Below are 22780 nucleotides of genomic sequence, written 5' to 3' on the forward strand. Positions count from 1 at the left end.
GGCTTCCTGGGAGACAAAGGGGATTTCCTAGACGCGGCACCTGCACTCTCCTCTCCCTTCTCCTGCACCTGTGGCCCCAGCAGTGGCCCCGAGGGACATCTGCTGGTGTGGACGCACCCACTGCCGAGGGTGACCCTCCTTGGGACCTCAGTCACACTGCAGTCAGTGGGGAGCTGCGGTCAGCAGGGTCTCCAGGCCACCTCGGGACTGTACCCGCATCAGACACAAACAGTTGAATAAAATGGTTGCATCGTAGTGATAATCCCTCTGACTTGGGCTTTAACTGCATTATTTAAGGTCCAAAAGTCCCCGTGACCATAGCTGTTCCTGAAAACCGTTTCCTCTCTCTACCATGGAGAGGGTGCTCCACAGAACTCCCGAACCAGCCTGGTGCATGCAGGTAAAGAGGCAGAGCGAATGGCACTTCCGGCAGGGCCTGCGCTGGCCCTGGAGGCCGCAGCCCAGGCAGGCTGGCGGAGTCTTTTCGTCCTTTTGAGGACTGGCAGTGGTGTGTCTGCCCCAAGAACAGAGGGGAAAGGTCTCAGGTGGAGCCCGAGACAAGAGTGTGGAGGCCTTCCCAGGGCAGGGTGGGGAGAGTGGGAGGGAACAGAGGGGGGGGTCGGTGCTGCCCCTGGAGGGGCCTACTGGGCACCCCATGTCCCCCTTGGCCGCTGACCAGGAGTCACGGCCTTCGAAAATAACTAGCAGCAAGTTCGTTTTATTGAAGCAGATCAGAAGTCCCGCCCAAAGTCGAGTGAAACCTAGTCTGGAGAAAAGCAGCCTGGGGCAGCTCCCCCCCCACACACACCAAGGAAGAGGAGAGCTGGCCCCTGAAGGGCCCAAGGAAGGCTGAGGTGGCCTCTGCAAATGCACCTCTGGGGTAGGGGGTTGGGGTGGGGGAGGGACCCCGGGAATCTCTCTTGTGCTGAGGGCCCTGTGAGCCAAGGCAGGGACCCACAGGGGCAAGGACCACCCACCCCCAGGGGCCCCACTTTCTGGGCCTGGCCTCGGGGCACTGGGAGCCTACTGGTGCTGGGGCAGGGGATGATTCCGGGTCAGGGAGCTGGATGGCAAGGGCAGACAGACAGATGGACCGCCAGCCCAGAGAAGAACCCTGTGGCGCCTTGTCCTGGGCCGTCTGGCGCCACCGCTGAGAACACGGAGCCCCTAGTGTGGTCCGGTTACTGCGTATCTCAACCCAGGAGCCAGAAGCCGAGGGACAGACAGGTTTTCAAGGGGGCTTGATTCTGTCACAGAAGTGACCCTTTCCAGCCCCAAATGACCTCTCTCCCCAACGAGAGAAGCATACCCCATAAAGCGTCCATCATCTCACCCCTCTTGCAGGGAACCCTGTATTCACCCTGTGACCACCTGGCTTGGGGCTGATGGTGGCTGGATGGCCACCGTAATCCAGACTATTGGAATAAGCTTTTGTCCAGAGCCCATAATCTCAGGCCCCGAGTTGGGGCTTTTGCCCACAGGTCTGGATCCCCCAAGCTTGCTAGAGAGGGTGAGGAGAGGCTGGAGAGAGCATTCCCCACCTGACCTTGCTGGGAGTGTCAGGTTCAGGCCAAAAGAAAAACCCACATAGTTAGAGATGGCTATCAAGGAAGGGGCAGTGGATGTGGGGGCCACACAGCCGGCAGCCCCTGTACTGCTCTACCTTCACCTGACTCATGGCTTTGGGTTTTGTGGAGACCCCGGAACTGTGGGACACAGGACACACAGTCCCCTCCTCCCCCCCCAACCCTTTACCTTCCCCATGAAAAGTCCCCGGAGGTCCTGAGGGGGATGTGGGGGCTGGAGCGGGGAGTCCCCAGACCTCGACTCCTGCCTACCCTTACCACCTTGCCACCGGTCCCTGGTCCTTGGTCAGCACTGGAAAGAGCTCCAGGAAGGAGGCACAGACGGCACCCACCCTGGCCGGCTATCGAGGAGAGGCCCGCCCCAGTGATCACGAAGCAGCAGAAAACAGTCCAGAAAACGTCCCTTTTATTCCATACGCAAATAAGTAGATTCATGTTTAAAAAAGTCTTCCCCAAAAGAACTGGAGGCCAGGTCCCAGGAGAGAAGCCCCAGTCCAGCCCTGTCTGCAGAAGGGACACTGACGCAAGCGCCACCAGCCGGGTCTTCGCCCCTTCCCCTGCACAGGGGCGCTCTCCCTGGGGTTCTCCCTCTGCGGGGCCCACTGGCAAGGCCCTGAGGCTGGTCACAGTCCTCCGGAGGCCTGCTGTCTGGGGTCCGGCACAGTCCTGGGAAGGGACGTGTATGTTGGGTGGGGGCCGTGTTGGGGAGTGGTCACCTTGAAGCACCTTGGACAGCCTGTTTGCCTTTGCGGGGCACTGGGCCTGGGTGCTCGCTGGCTGCAGCGGGTCTGGCTCAACTTGCTCCCTAGTGGAGGCCTGTCCTGCGGGGGCTCTGGGCTGCCTGGTGCACAGTCTCTCCGGGATGCCCTCTTCCCTGCCAGGGGTCCAGCCTGTCTGGGTGCCACGGTGAAGACATCTCTGTTACATTCTGGACGAGCTTCGGACAGGGCTCTGGCCAGCACAGCAGCCTGTGATCAGGCGCAGAGGGGCCCTAGGAGCTCCTGGCCCTCCCCCAGCTTTATGTAGGCCGCCCTAGAGGTCCCCAGCGGCTCCAGGGAGCGGGCCCAGCGGGTGGGGCTCACACAAGGCCGGGCATCTGCGCCCGCAGGAAGGGCACGGAGGCAGCTGCCGGGAAGGCGGCCAGCGGGTAGGCGAGGGCCCCGGAGAAACCAAGCAGCGGCGGGGGCGGCGCGGGCGCGGCGGGCGCCAGCGGGAAGGGCAGCGCGGCGGCGGCCGGGGGCCCGGTGGCGGCCCCGGCCGGGGGGCTCTCGTGGTAGAGCACCGGCACGCGGACGAGGCGCTGCGCGCCCGGTGGGGACAGGCTGGCCGCCTCCAGCTCTGCCGCCAGCTGCCGTTTCCACTTGTTGCGACGGTTCTGGAACCAGATCTTGACCTGTGTCTCGGTGAGCTGCAGGGAGGCGGCGAGGCCCGCGCGCTCCGCGCTGCTCAGGTAGCGCTTCAGGTCGAAAGTGGACTCGAGCTGGAAGACCTGGCTGCGCGAGAAGACCGTGCGCGTCTTCTTCTTGCGACCGCCGCCGACGCCGCCACGGGCCTCGCCCGCCACGGCGGGGGCCTCGGCCAGCTCCACCGCCTCCTCCGCGCCAGCCGCTGGGCCCCGCGTCGCCAGCTCGGCTGCCTCTCGCTGCACCGCTCCCGGCCCGGGGCCCCGCTGCCAAGCGCCCTCGGCGCGGCCCATCTCCTCGCCCGTCTCTGGTGAGTCCCGGTCGCTGGCTGCAGGGGAGAGAGGGGCACAGGGTTGGTTCTGGGGCTGATCCCCAGACCCAATCACTGCGGCCGGCTGCCCCCCAACCCATGGGCTCACCCACAGCTGCCAGCAGGGAAATAGTCCCCGCGCAGGGCCCTGCATCCCGCTCGGCTGCTTGGAGATCTCGCCCAGACATGGAGAAAGGCAGAGGTAGGAAGAGGTGAGCTGGAAGACCAGAGAGCAATACTGGAAACCAACGGGCTGATAACACTCTCACTCAGAGCTGCACATCCACGCCAGAAGACGAAAGGGGAAAGAGGAAAGAAAAGAAACACAAAAATGCAAACAGAAAGAAGAAAGATTCCAGAAACCACTGGCTCGGCACTGAACCAGGACAGAGCCTCGCAGGCACCACGCCGCTGGGAGGAAGGATGTCCTCCCCTCCGGGACACCTGTGTGCACTGGAAAACAAACAAGGGCACCCTGACTTCCCAGCACCTAGCCCTACACCAAGGGCCCCAGACACAGAACTAGAGACCCGCCTCCATAACACTCCTCATCCGCTTTCAGAAGCGGAGGCAAAATTCCCGCTTGCATGGAAACATCCCACAGAAGAATAAATGCAAACAGTCCCCCAAACAAAACTCCAGGTGACACTGGGATACCCACCCACTCCCCACTTCCTGTAACCCTCACCCAAATACCCACAGAGGCCTACGTGTCCACTCTCCCCCCAGTACAAATACAAACGGGGCTCTGCAAAAACACAACGGCTGCACCGCATCCCAACCACTGTGTGCAGCTGTGGTTGAGCCCATGGCCTCGGGGTTACAGAAGGCTGCAGGGGTTCCTGAGCTCCAGCCCCAAATACTGAACTCCACCTGGTCTCCCACCACTAAGGAGATGCCGCCCAGGACTGGCAAGGGATGGTGGCTCCGGGTGAAAGAGCCGCCCAGGTCACAGCGCTAGTCCAGATTCCAGGCTCCCCTTGAAGACTGCAGCGGCCAACATGCAGGATTCAGGCCGCCCCCCCTCCAGCCCTCGGAAGCCAGTGGTGTGCCGGCAACGTGAATGTTTACAAGATATGGCAACACCGTTGGGCTTGTGTGTGTGGCCTGGGCCATACCCCAGTGCCCCCGGAGGCGTGCAGATTCGAGGGCGCCCCTGCCCAGTCCCGGTGGTGCGAGCCCTCCCAGTGCCTGACCGGGAGTCAGGTTCCAGGCTACCAGATAGGAGGAGCCTCTCCTCCCCATCACACCCGAAGCCCCCAGACTCACAGCGGCCCACGCACTATCACGAGACAGCGCGCCATGCCTGCCGGCTCTGGGGGAACCCTGGGCCCTAACCCGCATTGCACGAAACAAGAAGCCACATCGTCAGGAGCTGCTACCCGGGCTGCAGGGGGAGAACACCCTGGGGCAAGGTGGGGACACATCTCACCCTACCAGACCTTCTCAGAAACACTCCCAGGGGGGCACTAAATGTGATCGCTTGATTTCAGGGAAACCACCGAGCCCTGATCCAGTATACGTGAAAGGGGGGGGGGCAGACTTTTCTGGGTATGGGCTCTGTGAGGTGGGTCCCTTTGCAGAAGGGTCACTCCCGCTCCAGAGAGGGGGTTTATTCAAGAGGTGAGAGGGGTCTGGCCACCTACCCTCCAGCGCACACTAATGGATTTTGGAGCAAGAGCCTGGAAGATCTTCAGCTGACTTTATAGTGTGTGTGTGTGGGGGGGGGGGGGGTTGCGGGCCAAGCCTGGGGGCCAGCACTGGAAGAACTTCCTGGTGTTCCTCCCAGGGGTCTTCCTCCAAAGGGCAGGTCCCCAAGGGAGGCAATGAGCCCTGGGCGACAGAGCAGAACTCAGGGCAAGAGGGGTGGGCAGCTCTGGGGCTGAGAACCCCCCACTCCCAGCTTCTGAGCCCTCAGCAGGGAACAAAGGCATGGGAGGGGGAGGGGCAGAAAAGGAAGAGAGAGGGGTGGGACTGGGGGCTTCAGAACAGGCTCCCTTCTTGCCTAGGAGGACCAAGAGGGAGGCCCAGTGGGCCCTAGCCCATCTGCAGCTCTCAGAGGAGATGGGATTTGGGGGCACAGCTGCTCCCCCTCCACTATCCAGTCCCCCAACAGTGGCTCCCTCTGCTCCAGCCCCTTCACGTTTCGGGTTGGACTCTACTTTGTCCTCATTTCTTCTGCTGCCCCTTACCTCCCTGTCTGCTCACCATCACCCACAGGGCTTGTGTCTGGTCTTCTCTTTTCCTCTCTCCTCACATCCCTCTCCTTCTTCCTCCATCCCTCCCTCTTCTCCCACCCTCTCCCAGCTCTCCGTCTTTCCCTGTCTTTTTCCAGCCCCCTTCCCTCGCTCTGCTTCAATGGTCCGTCGTCCCCGGTCCCGGGCTCCTCTCCGCAGGCTCTCCAGCCTCGCTGGGACTCGCAGAGCCCGCCGACGGGTGACGCCGAAGCCTTGTGGGGACTCTGTCCCGGGGAGCGGACCTCCAAACCCGCCCCGCTACACGCGAGGAGGAGAGTGGCCCAGAAAGGCCTCCGACGGACCCAAAGCCCTCGAGCACAGTCCCTGCCAGCCCACCGCTCCCGGCGCCCCCACTCACTGTCCGGACTGAGGCCGCCTCCGTAGCCGCCGTGCGCCCGAGGGTACCAGCGCGTCGCGCCGCCGCAGCCCAGCGCGTAGGGCGGCCCGGGCCCGGGGGGTGGCCGGGGACCGAGGCCCAGCGCGCCCGGCCCGAGCAGGGCCCGCGCCCGCGCCTCCCCGGTGGGCCCCGCGCCCGCGCGCAGCTGCCGCCGCCGTTGCAGCCGCCGCCGCCGCAACTGCTCCGCGTCCTCGTCCTCCGGGTCGTCGTCGTCCTCCTCCTCGTCCTCGCGGCCGCCGCCGCCGCCCTGGGCCGCCCGCCTGGAGCCCTTGGCCTCGGCTGCTAGCAGGTTCTCGATGAGGAAGGAGGAGGCGCGGGCCGGCGTGGCACGCCCGGGCTCCGTCAGCTCGTCCGGCATCGCGGCTGCGAGCCCGTCGGGCTCTGCCGGGCTCCTCGGGGTCCCGGGCCCCCGCCTGGGACAGTGGCGCGCGGCTCCCCGGCGCACGCGCGGGCCGGGCCTGCAGCCGCCGCCGGGAGCGCTGGCGTCGGGCCCCGCCGGGCGGGCGGCGGCCTCGGCGCGGGGCTGGGCTGGGCCGGGAGCGGGTGCGCGCCGACAGCCGGCCGGGCAACCGCCTCGCTAGCCTTTCACGTCGCCGCTCTGGTCGCCGCTCCGAGGCCGGCCGCTGGGGCGGGAGGGCGGGAGGGGCCGGCAAGGGCGGGGCGGGGCGGCGCGGGCCGGGCGGGTCGCCGGCGCAGCCCGAGGACGCCGCGGCGGGCCCCGAGCTCGGCAGCTGCCCGGAGACGCCGCCGGGGCCGGAGCGCGCGGGCGGTCGCGCGGCCGAGGGCGGGCGGCGGGAAGGCCCGGGCCGGGGGTCGCGGCGGGGTCGGCCCAGCGTGATCCATTCCCCGAGCCTTCGCCGCCCGGGCCGGGGGAGGAGGGCGGGGGCGGGGCCTCGGCCGGGCGGCCGCCCATTGGCCGCGGGGCCCCGATGAGAGGCGGGCTGGCCAATCACCGTCCCGCCGCGGTCGTAATTGCCTCGCCGCGGGGAGAGTGTTGGACCAAGCGTGAGTAACTATGCGCGCGCTCGCGAGTGTGGTATGTGCGTGTGTGCACGTGTGTGTGGATGTGCGTGTGCACAGGGGGCGTAAAGACCCCGGGACTTCCAAGAAACCGTCAGAGACTGGGCCACAGCCATTTTTTTAAAGACTCTTGGTGTTGGGGCTGCAAAGCTGTGGCATATTTCAATATTTACACTTAATAAAATATGCTTTCCGTGCCAAATGCGGTGCCATACAACTCTCTCGTGCCAGGCTCAGTCTCAGAACGTAAGGAAATGTTCGCCCCCACCCCCGCTCCCCCTGCCCGCAGCGCGCCCGAAGACCCGCGGAGTGCGAGCGGCTCCCCAGAGTCCCGCTCCCAGGCAGGCCCGGGCATTAGTCGGCGGGCGGGAGCTACTGCCCCTGGCCAAGGAAGTCTTGGGAGCAGGCCCCATCCCACACTGGGCCTCCGTTTCTAGACTGAACCCGTGGCGAGTCTCCTCCCCTTTCTGCAGCAGGGAGCGCGGGGACAAAAGTGCATCCCGGCCCACGCCGCCACCCTTGGGGCTGTGTCCGCTCAGGAGTAACCTTGTGACCTGGCTCGCAGCGCGGTCGCGCGGGTGGAGCCAGCTTCATCGGACGGGGGTTATCTCAGAGAGATACATCCTGCCCCCCCCCCCCCAGTGCCAGCCAGGGGCCTCCAGTCCAACCGAGTGCTGCCCGCGTTCTCCCGGAAGGGCCGCAGGGCTGCAGGGCTGCAGGAGGGCTCCTGGCTCGTTACAAGTCTGTGATCAGCCACCGCACGGGAGCATCGACCCCATTTTCCAGAAGGGAAAACAGAGGCGAGGTGAGCAGAGACTACCCCAGACGGTAAGTAGCTCTGGCAGGCCTGTAATTCCAGTTCCTCCCAGCGCGGAGGGCCCGAAGTCCGGTGGGGGAGCCGAGTGGTGAGGCCCGGACACCAAGCCAGGACAAGGCATAGACGTCGGGACTCTGCAACGCTGGGCGCCCTGAGTGCTTTCCCTGGAGTGCCTGCCTCCAGCCAGCTTCCCCTGGTCAGCCTCTCACCAGCCCGGGAGTTCCCGGTGCTGGCACCGACATGGGGGGGTGCGTTTCTGCAGCCTGGAGAACCAGATGCTGGGCGGGTCTTCTCTGGCCCTCACATTCTGCCCCAGAAAGGACAAAGACCGTAAAAGACGGGGACTCACCCCAGCCTGGAGGCAGACACAGGGATGAAGGTTCTTCCCACTTTGTGTAGAAAAGGATGCCGAGCAAAAGTGGAGACAGCTGGGGTCTTAGGGAAGAGCTGGGGTCTCCCAAGTATTGTTCCCTGGGGGCACCCAGGGTCAGAGAAACTCCAGGGGTAGAGCCAGAAGGGGCTAAGCCCAGGGAAGAAATGGCAGCCTCAGTCCTTTGGGAAGGGAAGTGCTACCCCGGGGCTAATCGCATGGTGTAATCTGATCAGACGGAGCGTACTTCTGATAGTTGAGGAAACTGAGGCCAGAGACAGACCCAGGTAGAAAGACAATGGCTGTGGGGTGGGTGGCTTCCAGTAACCACCTACTTAAGGCAAATTGTCCTGGGCCCACCTTCTGCACATTTGAGAGGTTGGTGCCCTTACTCCCGTTATTTCCACGCACCCCGAGAGTGGGGGCTTCCTTGGGAGTCTGGGTTTTAATTCTCTCTGCCCTCTGGCTGTGCGGCCCTGGGTAGGGCGCCTCCCCTCCGATCTGGGTTTCTTCTCCTATGAACCTCTGGTAGGAAGCGCCCTGCCTCGGCAGACTCTTGGGGAGGCTGGGCGCACCCAGGACGGGGTGAGGAAGGTCGGGGTGCGAGGGGACAGGCTGAACGCGAGCGGAGAAGCCTGGGCCTTCTCGCCGCCTCCCCGTGATTGCGGAGGGCGCGGCACCGGTTCGCCAAGACTGTGATGGCAGAGCCCAAGTGCTCCGCGCAGTCATCGAGAGAGCGGGCAGATGGTCGCCTCTGGGGCGCGGGGTCTGTTATGGAGGGGAGGGAGCCGCATGGTGCTCGCCCAGGCCTCCTGCCTCTGTGCGCCACGCGGGTCCCGGAGGACAGCCCCCCCGTCCAGGTGGGAGGAGAAGCCGGTTCTGAGACAGGCGTGCGGGCAGAGGCAGGAGCCAGGGACCACAGCCGTGGAGGCTTTGCGCCTTCTGCCTGGTGGGCCACTCCGAGGGCTGACTGTTCTCAACCCCAGGACAGTCTCCCACAGTGGGTCCGCGGTCGGGGCACTCTCTGCAGACTGACCCCGCCACGACAAGGCCCTGACCTGAGCGGGGTTTCTGGCACTCAGGGGGCCAGAGCTCAAGTTTTCAGTCACCCTTGAGCGTGGGGCAGAGGGACCCCTGGTGCAGAAAAGCAGAGCCTCCAAGTCAGGTTGTCATCTCTCTGCGTCTCCAGCTCTGTGAGGCACCCCCACGGCCACCCTTCCTTACTTCTCGGTCCACTCTTGTCCTTCCTTTACCCACTCCAGCTCTCTCTCTCCCCTGTGCAGGGGGACCCCGTAGAGTCCCAGCAAATTGTCCTAGAGGACACCCAGTGCTCTTCTCGGCCGGACAATGAGCAGGGACCGGGCCTTGTCACCTGGGTCCCAAGTGCCTAGCTCAGGGCTGATAGCCACAGATGCCCCATAGCGCAAAGAAGTGCTGGTGGGAATCGTCCCCGCAGCTCCGATCAGGAGTCGGCAAACCGCAGCCAGCCACCACCTGTTGTGTGTGGTCTTAATAAGCCTTTTTTAAAAAAATAATTTTAGGGAATGTCCACGTTTATGTATTCATTTTTTATATTTAAGTAATCTCTACACCCACCGTGGGGAATGTCCACTTTTACATTCAAATTCCGTCTTACTCTTGCTTCCTTCATCTCTTTCCCCAGTCCCATTTGTGCTTAGCTCCCCCTGACGCCGACCCACACGCCTGCTCTTGTGTATTGATTTACTTATCTCCCCTCTTTTTTTTAACCTTAAAGCATAAATTGGAGATCTATCTGTGCTGAAAAATGTAGTACTGATTTTTAAATCACTATGTTCTAACCCAACAGCCATGTATGTCGTTGTTCTGGTTACTACGGCGCATCACCCATTTCCCCAAACTTAGTGATGTAAAACAATGATCTGTTAGGGGCTCACGGGGTCTGTGGGTCGGGGGGGCTTGTCTCCAGTGGAAGACTTGAACGTGGAGCGGTGGGTGAAGTCCGGACTCATTTATCCGAGGGCTGAGGCTGGAGTCAGCTGAGGGAGCCCTACGTGGTCCTCTCCACGGGACCAGGCTCCCACACAGCCTGGGTTTCCAGAGTGAATGTGGACGGGGGCGGAGGGAGAGGGCGCAGAGCCCGACCTGGGGATCGGAGCATCGCTCCTCTGTACTCTGTGGACTGTAGCAGCCCCAGAGCCCGTGGGGCCCACGAGGGGGCTTGGACCCCATCTCTCAGTAAGAGGGCCCTTGGATTGTGGGTTGAGGGATCTTCTGTAGTCGGTCAGGAAGAGACCCCTATGTGCTGCATGGGGAGTGGGCTGCCCCGTTGGGGGACGTTTAGGTTGCTGCCAGCTTCTGCCATTGGTATTGGGATGAACACCTGCGGGTCTGAGAGTTGTCTGGGGGTGCAGGCCCCCAGAACAGCACGGCACCCCGGGGGTGAAGGGTCTATAGCGATGAGGCCTCACTCAGCACTTCAGATTCCACAGAAAGGCTCCATCAGGGTCCCTGTCCTCACATCTTCACGAGCACCTGGTTTTATCTGACTTCCGTCTGTGACACTGTGACACGTGTGAGGGGACATCAGGTTGTTTTAGGTAGTGATTGTCTGGTCGCTCAGCAGAGAAGGTTGCTTTGCCCCCAGAGGCAGGGAGATGAGGGGGACGTGGGGGAGCTGCTGGGGAGGACAGAGCAGGGATGGGTTGCAGTTAAGTCAAGAGGGCCTGTGCGCTGAGAGCTAGAGAATATGGTTTTTAGTTTGCAAGGCAATGGGGAGCCACTGACGGATGTTTAACCGGGAGGTGGCAGGGTTAGACCTGAGCCTTAGGGGGAGTAACCCGGAAGGGAGGGCACGTGCGGGGCGGGGAGGGATGGCCACGCACAAAGGAGGCTGCGAGTGAGGGCAGTGGCCATGCAAAGGGGCTCTGTCTCGGTATCTATCCGCTGGTGCTCAGGCCAGAGCGGAGATGGGGGAGAACCCAGTCCATCCTTAGCGGCTCGTCAGATGGTCTGCTCCCCACATCACAGCCAGCGTGAAGTGTCCTTGCAGCCGTCCATATGTGCAGTCAGGCACCCAGCTCAGCTGCTGAGTCCACTGTGGTCGTGGGCCAGTCGCGGGGCCCCCCAGGGACCTCCCCTGAAGAGCGAGACTGGCAGTGCCACCCACCATGTGGGGCTGGTCTGGGCTGAGTGGAGATCACGGTGCAGGCAAGTCTTTGGTATATATTAAAAATTTTGCTTTGAAAAAGACCAAATGTCTGAAAATTATTTGGGCTGCCTTTTTTTTTTTTAAGGGTCTAGCCACATCCCTCCTTGTGAAAGCCCCCCTTTTAAACACGGGAAAGAAGAGGCTAATTTTCATAACGTGTTAAGTGGATGGTTCCCAGAGTTCCACTCCCTGGGAGGCGGAGGGTGAAGGAGGAGGAGGGAGGGTGTGGGGTGGGGAGGAGGGGGCGAGGAGGAAGGGGGAGCAGGGGAGGAGGGAAAAGGGTAGGAGGAGTAAAATGGTGTCCTGGGCACTGGAGTGGGATGCTCCGCAAGGCACCTGTGCGAGTCACTCCCCTCCCCTCCCCCAGCCTGGCGACGTCTCCCCAGCCAGTGCTCCCCAGCCAGCCCTGAAGATGCCCTCTCTCCACGGAAGCCCCAGAGGGGGCCCAGCCCTTCCCACTTACAGCTCTGAGTCTGTGTGGGAGGCGCCCAGGTGGAAGGATGCGTCCGCAGCTGTGCACTGGGCAGGGTCTGGGCCCTGACGAAGACTCCCTGCGAGGCTGCTCCACCCCCAGCCCTCGGGCCCTTTGCCGGCAACGCCTGCCCTGGGTGGGTGCCTCTGCTCACGCCTACCCCGGGCTTGGTGTCATGTCCGTCCCCTCTAGGAGTAAGCACTCACCTGATCCCGTGAGCCCCCCACCCCCTAGCAGATGCCCAGCAGACCTGGGACCTTGCCAGGAACTCTCACTCGTGAAGGTATATATTTTCTCTCCAACATTTTATTTTGAAAACTTTCAAACATGCACAGGCTGGAAGAATTGGCCGGAGAACACCCAAATGCCCACCCTCCAGACTCTTCCGCTAGCAGGTTGCCCCCCTTGCTTTACTGCAGCTGCCCCTCTCCGTCCCTTTATCCATCCATCCGGTTTTCTTTTCTCAGGGCATTTCGCGGTAATGTGTGAATTTGGTGAATTTGGGTCCCAGCCCTGCTGCTGACCAGCAGTGAGCCTCACCGATCCCCCCTTCCTCCTCTGGAAGTGCACGTATAAGACCCCGGGGATGGGGGCACGGTGTATGCAGAACTAATGCCCTGCCTGGAGGACACGCTCCTTGAGTGGGCAAGCTCGTGCCCTTTCTGAAGGGTGATAACAAAATCTTCCCGGTGGGACGGGGACCTTGTGTCCATAGTCACATCTTGCTGGATGCGATGCGGCCGGCTCCCACCTCAATAAAGGCACGCTGTGGTCACTAGGGCTCAGGGAGCAGGAAGGTCTGGCTCTCATATGAAGAGCCTCTCCAGGGGGAAGGACGGTTTGGTTTCCAGAGTGGGGCAGAGATTTGTGTTCAGTTATCCAAACCACTCGGGACCTTCAGCTTGTGCTGCCCGTGACCTTGATTGCAAGTGATTTGAAGCAATGGGGCTGGAACAAAGGGCTGTGACCACAGTGTAGGGAACCTCTTCCCAGGACCTGGAGGGAAGTTTCTGGAAACCAATCAGCATGGGAACCCCACAGTCTGGCCTGCCGGCCGGACTCCCCCCTTTTGGTCCTGGGACGGATGCCTGTGGCCTGGCAGGGCGTGCTTGTGCACCCGCCCCCCACCCCGTGCAGGGTGCCAGCTGGAACATCTGGCTCAGGAATGTCGGCTGGACTGCTCAGCTACCCTGTTGCAGGGCAGGGCACTCCTGGGGGCGGGCGGGAGGAAGCCCCACTCCTCACCAGCCCCCGCACGCCCAGCGGATTCCGCGAGCCCTTCCTGGAGCCCCAGCTCTGGGCAGACCCTGTCTGGGGCTTCGCCACGCTTACAACCCCCCACCCCCCGCAAAGACTGGGGAGGGCGGAGGACACCAAGGTAACTCACTGCAATGGAAAAACCTGAGACCCGTGTGCAGGTCAGCAGGAGTTGGTTATGTGAACAGTAATTCATGGCCACGCGGCCTCAGTATCAGGCAGCTGGGGAGGGGGAGGGGGAGGGGGTGGCCGGATGTGTGTAAATGGGAAGGGGCGAGTACAAATTCTTCTGTGCTCACACACAGGTACTGTGCAAGGCTGTGCTCGCGCACACTCACGGGTGCACACTCTGTGATGGACTGAACTGTATCCCCCTGAAATGTCCTATGGTGGAGTCCTGACCTCAGAATGGGACCGATTTGGAGACAGAGTCCTTGCAGATGTAATCGGTTAAGTGAGGTCACACTGGAGTAGCCAAGGCTCTAAGACCGTGTCTCCCAGAAAGAGCACTCTGAAGAGACAGGTGCAGGGGACCGCGTGGGGAGGACTGCCGCCTCGCCCACCGCTCCCGCAGGATTGGAGCTAACCACGGGATGCCACCTGGAGACTTGGGGGGGATGCGGCCCTGGGGCACCTTGATCTGGGACTTCTGGCCGCCAGGGCTGCGAGACAAGGAATTTCTGCTTTCCAACCCCCCCCCCGCCCCGTGGCACCTACTTCCAGCAGCCCTGCTGCTGTCCCAGGGAAGAGACACGCGGGGCCTGGTGGGCTGCTCCCTCCTCGGAGACAAGGGCGGGAGGGCAACGGGCTGCCACACTGCGTGCACCTTGGGGCCATTTGAGTTTTTTTACCAGGTGCAGGCTTTATTGAATTACAGAAAAAGAAGTGGGAAAAAGCGCCAAGCAACACGCTGGGAGGGAAAAATTGTGAGGGTCATCTGGCAGAGGAGCCAGAGGCTGGGGCCCCTCAGTCAGTCCCCCCAGCGGTGGGCTGGGTGCCGAGGGTGTGGGGGAGAGCCTCGGGGACCCCGGCGAGACTGAGGGAGTCCCCCAAGGCTGGAGGAGGGTCTGGGGCCCCGATGCTGCCCGTGGGCCACACTGATGAGGGTGCCCCGAGGGTACCCCTCACCCCGGTGAGGTGCCCGTGTGGCTCCCCTGGCTGTCAGGGCCTCTGCCGTCACCCCAACCTTTTATTCCCACAGAAGAGTGTTTCTATTATATAAATAATACATGCTCAACACCGAGAAGTTGAAATGTGGAAAATACGTGATGATGTAAAGGAGATAATACAGGCCATCTGGAAACCCGCCGCCCTGAGACCCCGCCGCCCACCCTCCGCCACGGCCCCTCCCGCTTCTCCTCAGGCAGCCCCCGGCTGGGGCACAGACACACCCATGCCCACACTCACACATCCCCACGGGCACACACGCACCCAACCCCTTCACATGCACACAACACACGTGCACACATACGCACACACACCCTTCACACGCACACGGGTGCACACACGCAGCCCAACCCCCCCACAGCTCACACCCACACTCACACTCACTTCCGTCCACACCCACACATACACAACACACCCCCCAACCCCCTCACATACACACACAATACACCATGCGTGCAAACCTACACACATGCACACACACTCCCATCCCCCATACACCCCCACCCTCACAAACACGGACCTACTCACACCCACACCCACATGTACACTTCCCCCATACCCCCTCACCCTTGTCCACACCCTTGCACACCTCCACACACAGGAGCACAAACCCATCCCACCCACACACAATCGCACACTTTGTCCCCACACCCACACAGATACCCGTGCACACACGGATGGTTGCCCCCTGCATGCCCCTTGCACTCTTGCACAGCCTGGGCTCCTGTGCCCTCTGCCAGAGGTCCCATCAGTGCCCGCCCACCCCATCTCATCCCCCGGGAGATCCAGCCCAACATACACCTTCACCCGTTTTCCCCGGACTCATTTGATCCTGCACAGGCTACAGACACACGCGTGTGCTCGACCGCACCGTCCGATGCCTCAGGGCTCTGGACTCGCTGTTCTACGCAGGCTCCATCCCGGAACAGAGGCTCCCAGCTCGGCCCGGTCAGCTGCCTGCGGGCTGCGTCCACCTCCGTGGTGGATGGGCCACGGCTTCCCAGCATGCCCCTCTTCGTGGCCTACATAGTCTCCAGGTTCTGACGCCACAGAGCGCCGGCTTTGCGTCCTCTTACGGGGAAGCGTGTCGCCGTGCCCATAGGCGCTGCTCCTTCAGTTTCCACGGGAGAGAACCCTGCAGTAGGACAGATGGGCCCCGGCGTGCGTGCGTGTGGCACTGACACGCTTTCCCACTGTGCTCGTCCAAGCGGCTCTAGCAGCTCGTGCTCCCGTGTGGGGTGCATCTCTCCACGCCTCTGCCAGCGGGCAGCACGGCGCTCCTTTTGCCGGTTTCTGCCGGACTAACGGGTGTCAAGTGGCATCTAAGTTATGGGACTGCTGGCGAGGTTGCCGCCACTTCCCCCTACCCCTGTCCTCCGTCGCCCTGGCCCGGCCCCGTTGTGAGCGGACAGGCAGCTCAGCATCGGAAAGGGAGCACTGCATTCGGAGTCCAGTGGAGCGTGCGCAGCTGGCATGCACTGATGAGAGTCAAGACTTCTCCTCCCTCCTGCTGTGCCCCTGTGAGCCCCGACCATCCGCCTCCCACTTGCCAGCCCCCTCAGATTGTTATCAGTTTGCGCACGGCCCCCAGGGTCAGCATGGAGTGGGGAGAGGCAGTCAGCCCTCGGCTGCACCCGCGGGCGGCTCGGAGCTGGTCCTCCCAAACCAGCGAGCCTTTCAGCGGGTCCCAAAGGAGATGGAGTATTTGCCGGACGGAAGGGTGCATTTAAAATGGCATCACTGCCCGTCCCATCCATCATCATCCGCGCACGAGCCTGGGCTTCTCCAGAGCTGCTCGGCTGGGACGGGACGCGGAGGCTCGGCCCGGGGAAGACCCAGGAATCCAAGTGCCTGCATCTCGGAGGCACCTGGCCTGCAGAGAGCATCGGTTCTGGGGTCTGCAGGGTAGGTCTGAAAACTTAAGTGTGAGAAAGAGTTTGAAGGAGAGGAGGCAAGACGCAAACTTTGGTTTTCTCCCTGCCCCCACCCAGGCTCTGCCGCTGCGGAGATGTGTCCGCAGGGGGGAGGGGAGCCCTCCCCACCCACATTCCTGTGGGAGCCCCAGACCCAACGCCCTTCTGCTGGGCCCCTGCGCAGCCCTGCCCTGGGCTCTGAGCGTGTGCAGGACACTGAGCGTGCCTCCGAATCCCCCAAGCTGGGGACACCTGGCCCTCGCTCACACTCACCCATCACTGCAAACAACCCACAGAAATGTGTTCTCTCGCAGTCCTGGGGGCCGGAGTCCGAAATCCGTACCCTGGATGGGGTGGGGGGCGGGAATCAAGTGTAGCAGGGCCGTGCTCCCTCTGGGGGCTCGAGCGGAGGAGCCTTCCTGCCTCTTTCAGCCTCTGGGGCCGCGGGCACCCCGTCTCCGTCTTCCCCTCCCTGTGTGCGTGCGTGCGACAGATCTCCCTCTGGCTCCCACGTATTAACATGCGTGTAATTGCATTTAGGGCCCACTCGGGTAATTCAGGATAATCCCAATAGCCTTAACTAATCACATCTACAAACACCCTTTCCCCACCCAAGGTCACATCTATATGTTCTCAGGGACTAGGACCCCACATCTTTGGGCTGACGTTATTGCCCTGACCACTACACCGCCGGAGTCCGCGTCGGCCTGCAGTGCAGCAGCTTGGGCCCAGGTCTGTCTAGGCTTCCTGAACAATGGCCATCTGCTCTCTTGGCCTGGGCAAGGCCAGCCCCGTGGCTGCAGAAAGAAGGCCTTGAAGCCACGCCTGGAAATCATCCTGGGAAATGAATTCAGAGGGAGGGTCCCAAACAGTGGTTCAGTGTAGAAACCTCCTAACAGAGGTCATCTACCTGCTGCTTGCACACCTCTCCTAACAGGGAACTCACTACCACACAAAAATCACTCACTCCATCTTTTTCTGCTCCTACCATCCCCTTTACTTACACTTGAAAGGATGTGCAGCAAGACTGGGCCCCGGCGAAGCCTGGGAGCGAGGGGCCAGCTTGTTTGAGAACGCGTCTGTGAGAGCCCGCTCGGCACGAGCAAGAGGCAAGCTCCGGGCGGGGGCTCACCCTCGAGGCCGCCCATCGTGTGCACCTCTGTGGAAGAGCTGTGACTGGGGGTCTGAGCTGTGTGCCGGGTGGTGCGCCTCACAATAGGACGGCATGGTTGGGTTTGGCACGCAGGTCCAGCGTTGCCCTGGGTGATATCTAGGGTGGGCGGGATCACACCCCCACCTGTGGCTTCCTCTGCTCCCTTCTCCCCATGCTCCCTCCCTGGGGTGACCCCTCCGAGGCTGGCCAGAGCCTGCCTGCGGACAGTTGCGTGCCCTGGGCAGGTAGGGGCAGTGGGGTGGGGAGCCCTGGGTGGGGGCGGCGCCTGGATCGCGGAGCTCCCAAGCCCGTCAAATCTGACATGCCAGTCACCTGATCTCACACAACGCCCTGAATCTGTGCCATCGACGAGTGTCGGGTCATGGCAGCTTTCCTGAACGCTGCACGCCTGAGGGGGCGCAGTGTAAACCTCGCTGCCGGGTCCCAGTCCTGCCTGAGCCCCCGGACGGCAAGCCAGAAACTGCACCCCGCCACACGCTCCTCTGCTCCGAGCCACCAAGGGTGTGGCCCTGCGTCGTGTCCCGTGGCCGGGTCTCCAATCTCACTCAGTGCCGCGGCCCACGTGGGCCTCTGTGCTGACGATTTGTCGTGATCAGTGAAATTTCTGTTTGGACTCACCAGCCTGTTGGAGCACCCTGAGAGGAGCGGCGTGGCAGGGGTCACAAGGCGAGAGGCACAGGGGCTGTGCCTTGTCACAGTGCAGGGAGACGGGGGGCGGCAGGCTCCCAGTCCACGGTGCCCCCAGTGGCTCATGGCGCAGAGCCACGGTGCACTGAGCCAGCTAGAAAGGCAGTCTTGAATCAACGTATCCAGAAACACGGACCGTCCAAATCACCGAACATTTCATTCTTGGGGCCCGGGGAGGGTGCGCGAAAACAAACAGCGTCTTGGACCTGACGCTATAAATAAACCAGATTTTGCTGGAATTCTGCTTCCTTAGAGGGCCGTGCAGTGGAGGTATCCACCTAAGGCTAATTTATTCTGAAAGCTTAAAAAGCAGACGCCGCACAGGGCCTGGAGGCGCCTGGATGCGCGGGTCCCGTCCCAAGAGCACCACCATGAGGAGACTTCTGGAACTGCCTCGAGGTACCACCGTTCTGGGCAGAGAGGCGCGAACTGGCACTTCCCCCTTAAGACCTCCCGCACCCGTACACCCCACATCGTTTGGAGGACAAAATAAGGCCTCTGGTGTGCGGGCTACCGTGGGGTCGAAGTGAAGGGGGTTTAAAAATGCCTCCTCCCCATTCCCCAAAATGCTCGTTAGACTGTGTCCAGGGGAATTCTGCAGGCACAGCTTGTCCCTCCCCCTGAATGGGGGACCTCAGCCCCACAGCCAGGGCCCAGGCAGACCTGGGGGTGTGGGGGAGGGGTGGGGAACCCAGCGAGGGGAGTGGTCAGGGTGGTCCCTGCGGCTCATTCAGTGCCCCAGCCGGGGCCCACTTTACCCTCCTTCCACAGACTATGGACTTGGGCTTGGAGGGATTCAGCCCCTTCACCTCTTGTGTCCTTTGTTTGACAACTACCGGCTGGATACAGCTGGGCATTGAGGCCCTGCTCTGGACCCAGGAAAGAGCCCAGCCAGTGGGGTCAGACCCACCCTTGCTCACAAGGGGAAGGCAGGGTGGACAGTGGACACTTGTCATGGCCTATGACAGCTGAATGGGGCTTCATGGAGAAGCGCAGGGTGTGGGAGGGGGCCCGAGACCCCAGTGTCCTTCTGGCCCACGCTTCCTGGTCCCACATAGCCAGGGAGGAGCTAGGAGGCCCCCCCAAGCCCCAAGGAGCTAAAGTGGCCTTCTGCCACATCAGGCCCAAGTTCAAGGCCAGCAGGCTCAGAATCCAGGGTGGGGCAGGCTTCTCTGTTCTGGGGGCTGTTTCTGAGGCTGCAAGAGTGTAGGCGGCCAGTGTGTATGGGGGGGCGACTCTTGTAGACGTTTTGGTGGAAATCCACTCACTTTCCATTCACTCTTACTACAACAAGAAGCAAGGTGGACGGCAATGAACTAAGTTTTTCCAGCCGGCCCAACCAACCGGGAGCTGTTTGCTGGGCCCCGGGAGTACCAGTTTCCTGAACTCCGCTCTTTCCCTGCACGGGTAGGGGGGACGTGACTTAACGACATGGCACGGAGAGGCAGGGGTTTGGGGGAGGCTCGGAACGGTCGGGTGTTAGGGAGTTGCTAAGACTTCAGTCCCACACCATCCGTCCTGCTACGTGAGCAGAAAATGGGTCAGGAAGGGCAAGGGGTGATCCGCCAGCACCCTTGGGGACACACTGCCCCTCCCCGAAGCTGGGAAGCAGCCACTTGCTACAAAGTGGACACATGGGCAGGCGACGACCTGTGTAATTCCCGGACAGGGAACAAGACTAGCCCCCAGACTGTGGCCTCCGGGCGGCTCCCTCTGCTCTCTCTGCTGGCAGGTCTACCAGAGCCAGCGGCCCCCCACAAGGGGCCCGGATGGTGCCAGCGCCCTCCCCTCCTCCGGAGTTAAATGGCAAGGGCGGGCCCCCAGCTGCCTGCAGCTCCCTGGGCCCCCCCCCCAAATACACACACACACACACACACACACACACACGGGCAGATTGGGACTTCAGTTTCATCCCTGTAGCTGAAAAGTCAGTACCCGGAGAGAGGGGGCCACCCCTTCCCTAATGCCCATGGGAGAGCAGAGAACCCCCCCCCCAAACAGCTGGCCTTCCCCAACAGGATGTGCCCCCAGCAATGCTTTGTACACCGGGCAATGCAGGGAGGAACCCAGGCACCAGGAGGGAAGGAGCTGCTGCGTGGCCCCCCCGGGGGGGGGGACAGGACTGGAAGGGAGAGAGGAGTGCTGGGCGCTGGGGGGCATAGCGGGCACGGCACCCTGCAGCACTCCTTCGGGGCCTTCTCCTGGCCAGGCCGATGCAAAATGATCCAGACTGAAAGCCTCTCTCCGAAAGTGAATGAGGAGCTGGCAGGCTGCGCGTGAGGGAGTAGGGGCAAGGTACCCCCTACAGCCAGCTCCCATCTTCCCTGCACCCTCGGTTCCAGTCCCGGGCACCCCTACTCCCAGCAGCCCCATGGGGAAAGAGCCCCAGAGAGGAGCCGAGGAAGGGCTCCCCACAGTGGACGCAGAGCTGAGCGAATCTCATAGCCACACAGCCACGGACTCGCCTTGACCGGGGGCAGTGGCAGGTTCCTGGGCCAGGAGTGGACAGCAGCCCCTCCGCCTGGGGGGTCTGCCTCGCATCTCCGGGAGACCGCTTATGGAGCAGAGCAAACGCGCACAGAACACATCTACATTCAGAAATAAATCAGAAAGTCGAAGCCAGCAGCGGGTGGGTGGAGTTCCCTCGACCCCCTGCAGAGCCAACTGTAGCCACCTCCTTCACCCCCTACCCTTGCCCTGGGCCCTGCTCTGTCACACCCAGGGGACAAGGGCATTCCATTAAATTCCTAGAAACTCTGCTTCCCCTGCCTTGCCTCCCAGCGATCTCGAAGCCTGCCTCCTGCTTCTCAGATGCACATCCTGCCACACCTCTAAGTGCTGAGCCCGGCCCAGGGAGTGAGCGGTAGGGGGCAGCCCCTGCCCAGCGGGGCCCAGAGCCTCAGGCACCCAGGTGAACACCCAACTCTGGGGCCTTGTCGAGCTCAGCTTTCCTGGAAGTCTCTCTACTGGGTCTAGTGCATGGTGGGGCTCCCCCCTCCCTCGCTCCCTCCCCCTCTCCTTCCCTTCCTCCCATAGCTCCCTCCCTCCCTTCCTCCCTGTGGGAGGTGTTGGGGCTTCAGCCCCTGCGTGGGGCAAAGAGTCTGCCAGCAGGAAGTGAAGAGGGAACAGGGTGCAGAGGACCAGCACCTGTGGCTGACAGGCAGTCCCGGGGCCAGACCCAGGTGTGTCCAGGCTTTGCCAGGGGAAAGCAGAGGGCCTGCGGGGCGCAGCTCTCACCCAGGACCACCTGCTGAAGACGGGATTCTCTGAGGCCATCCTCCTGATAGTTTCCAGAACCTGTGGGCTCATCTCCCCAAACTTAACCACTGAGAGCCATCCCCTGGGGGAAAGGGGAAGCGGCAGAGGCCAAGAGGACAGGGCCTTCCCTAGGCCAAGGTCCACTAACATGGGAGGGGGGAGCAAAGGCCCCAACCCGGCTGAGCACCCCGACTCTGTGGGGCCGTCTGAGGGCCCCACACGGGCACCAAGCAGTGAGGCACCGTGACAAACCCCTGCTCTTAAAGGTGCTGTGGGTCCCCACTGCCCAGGGGAGGGCATCCAGGTGAAGGGGCTCACAGGAGGTGTGGAGGGGGTCGGGGAGGGCTGTCCAGTCTCCCCACATTTATGCTCTCTTCACTGAAGCCGCTTGGCTTCATGCCATGCCCGTTCTGCACCAATCTGGCTCTGAACCAAAGCTTAGCAGGCTCTGACCCAGGGCTTAGCATCCGGGAGCCACCCCAGCTGGGCCAGGAGGCCCCCCCCCCGCAAGCTCCCCTCCCCTGGTGGGAGTGCTGTCCTAGGGCCACCAGAGCCTGTCCCCAGCCCAGCAGGCACGGTGGGGGCCTCTGGGACCTCCCCCTCCCCTTCCCCAGACCCCCCCTTGGCCCCGCAGCCTCAAGCTTGCTCCACTTTGAGTTTGCTGGCTCTCTGGGCGGAACCTGACCTCCGTGGGTTTCAGTGTCCCCTGGATTGTGAGGTGTGTCCCGAATGGTTTGAGCTCGGCACCCAAACCAGGTGCACCTCCTTCCACTGTGTTTAACACCATTCTGCTGAGCAACTCGAACCTGTTTCCTCATCTAGAGAATGGGGACCATGATCCTGACCTCCCGGGGCTGCTGCCGGAGCTGGGTGACCCACTGCCCCAAGCCTGCGCTGACCTAGGGCAGGCAGAGTCAGAGGCAGGGCCAGGCCACCCCGCATCTCCCTCCAGGCGTGGGTGTGGGTGCTGACCAGGGCCTGGGCGCCTCCGGGGATCAGCCTCTCCACCTGCCTCCGGGAGCCTGGCATTCACCATGGCCTGTTCCTTCCCCACCATGTGGGCACGGTGACACTGAACCTTGTGCCTCCTCTACTCCAGCTATGTCTCCGCCCGACCCCCAGCGTGGCACGAGGGCTCTTCCCTGTCCCTGCGGCCCAGCTCAAAGGCCTCCTCTCTCCCTCCCGGACACCTCCCCACCCCTCACACTGTGCGGTGTGCACTCACGCACCTGCTTCCTGCCTGACTGGCTTTAGTTCCCTGCCTGTCCTCAGGGCCTAGAACCTTGTGGGGAACAAGAAAGATGATAAAAAAATCTTTGCAGACGAAAGGGGTGAATCCCAGTTGGTGGCCACCTGTTTTAAGGCCACCAGTGTCCTCAGCGGGGAAACAGAGGGAACCTGGGAACACGGCGGGGGCGGGGGGGTTGGTGGGAGGCAACACTCAGCATCAGGGACTAACCTCCAGAGTGCAGCCTGCACACCACCACCTCCAGGCAGCCCTCCCTCCCTGAGCCCAAATCCA

General features: G+C 62.4%; 1 protein-coding gene across 1 annotated transcript; it reads right to left on the minus strand.

The window, feature by feature from the left end:
- Window positions 1-2664: 2664 nt before the first annotated feature.
- HMX1 (H6 family homeobox 1) lies at window positions 2665-6291 on the minus strand. Its single transcript, XM_040625408.1, has 2 exons — window positions 5895-6291; window positions 2665-3317 (listed from the first exon to the last, which is right to left on the minus strand). The coding sequence occupies exons 1-2, from the start codon at window positions 6289-6291 to the stop codon at window positions 2665-2667; spliced, it is 1050 nt and encodes a 349-aa protein (XP_040481342.1).
- Window positions 6292-22780: the final 16489 nt, after the last annotated feature.

Source organism: Ursus maritimus, unplaced genomic scaffold (assembly GCF_017311325.1).
Source record: "Ursus maritimus isolate PB19 unplaced genomic scaffold, ASM1731132v1 scaffold_8, whole genome shotgun sequence".
Classification (NCBI taxonomy): domain Eukaryota; kingdom Metazoa; phylum Chordata; class Mammalia; order Carnivora; family Ursidae; genus Ursus; species Ursus maritimus.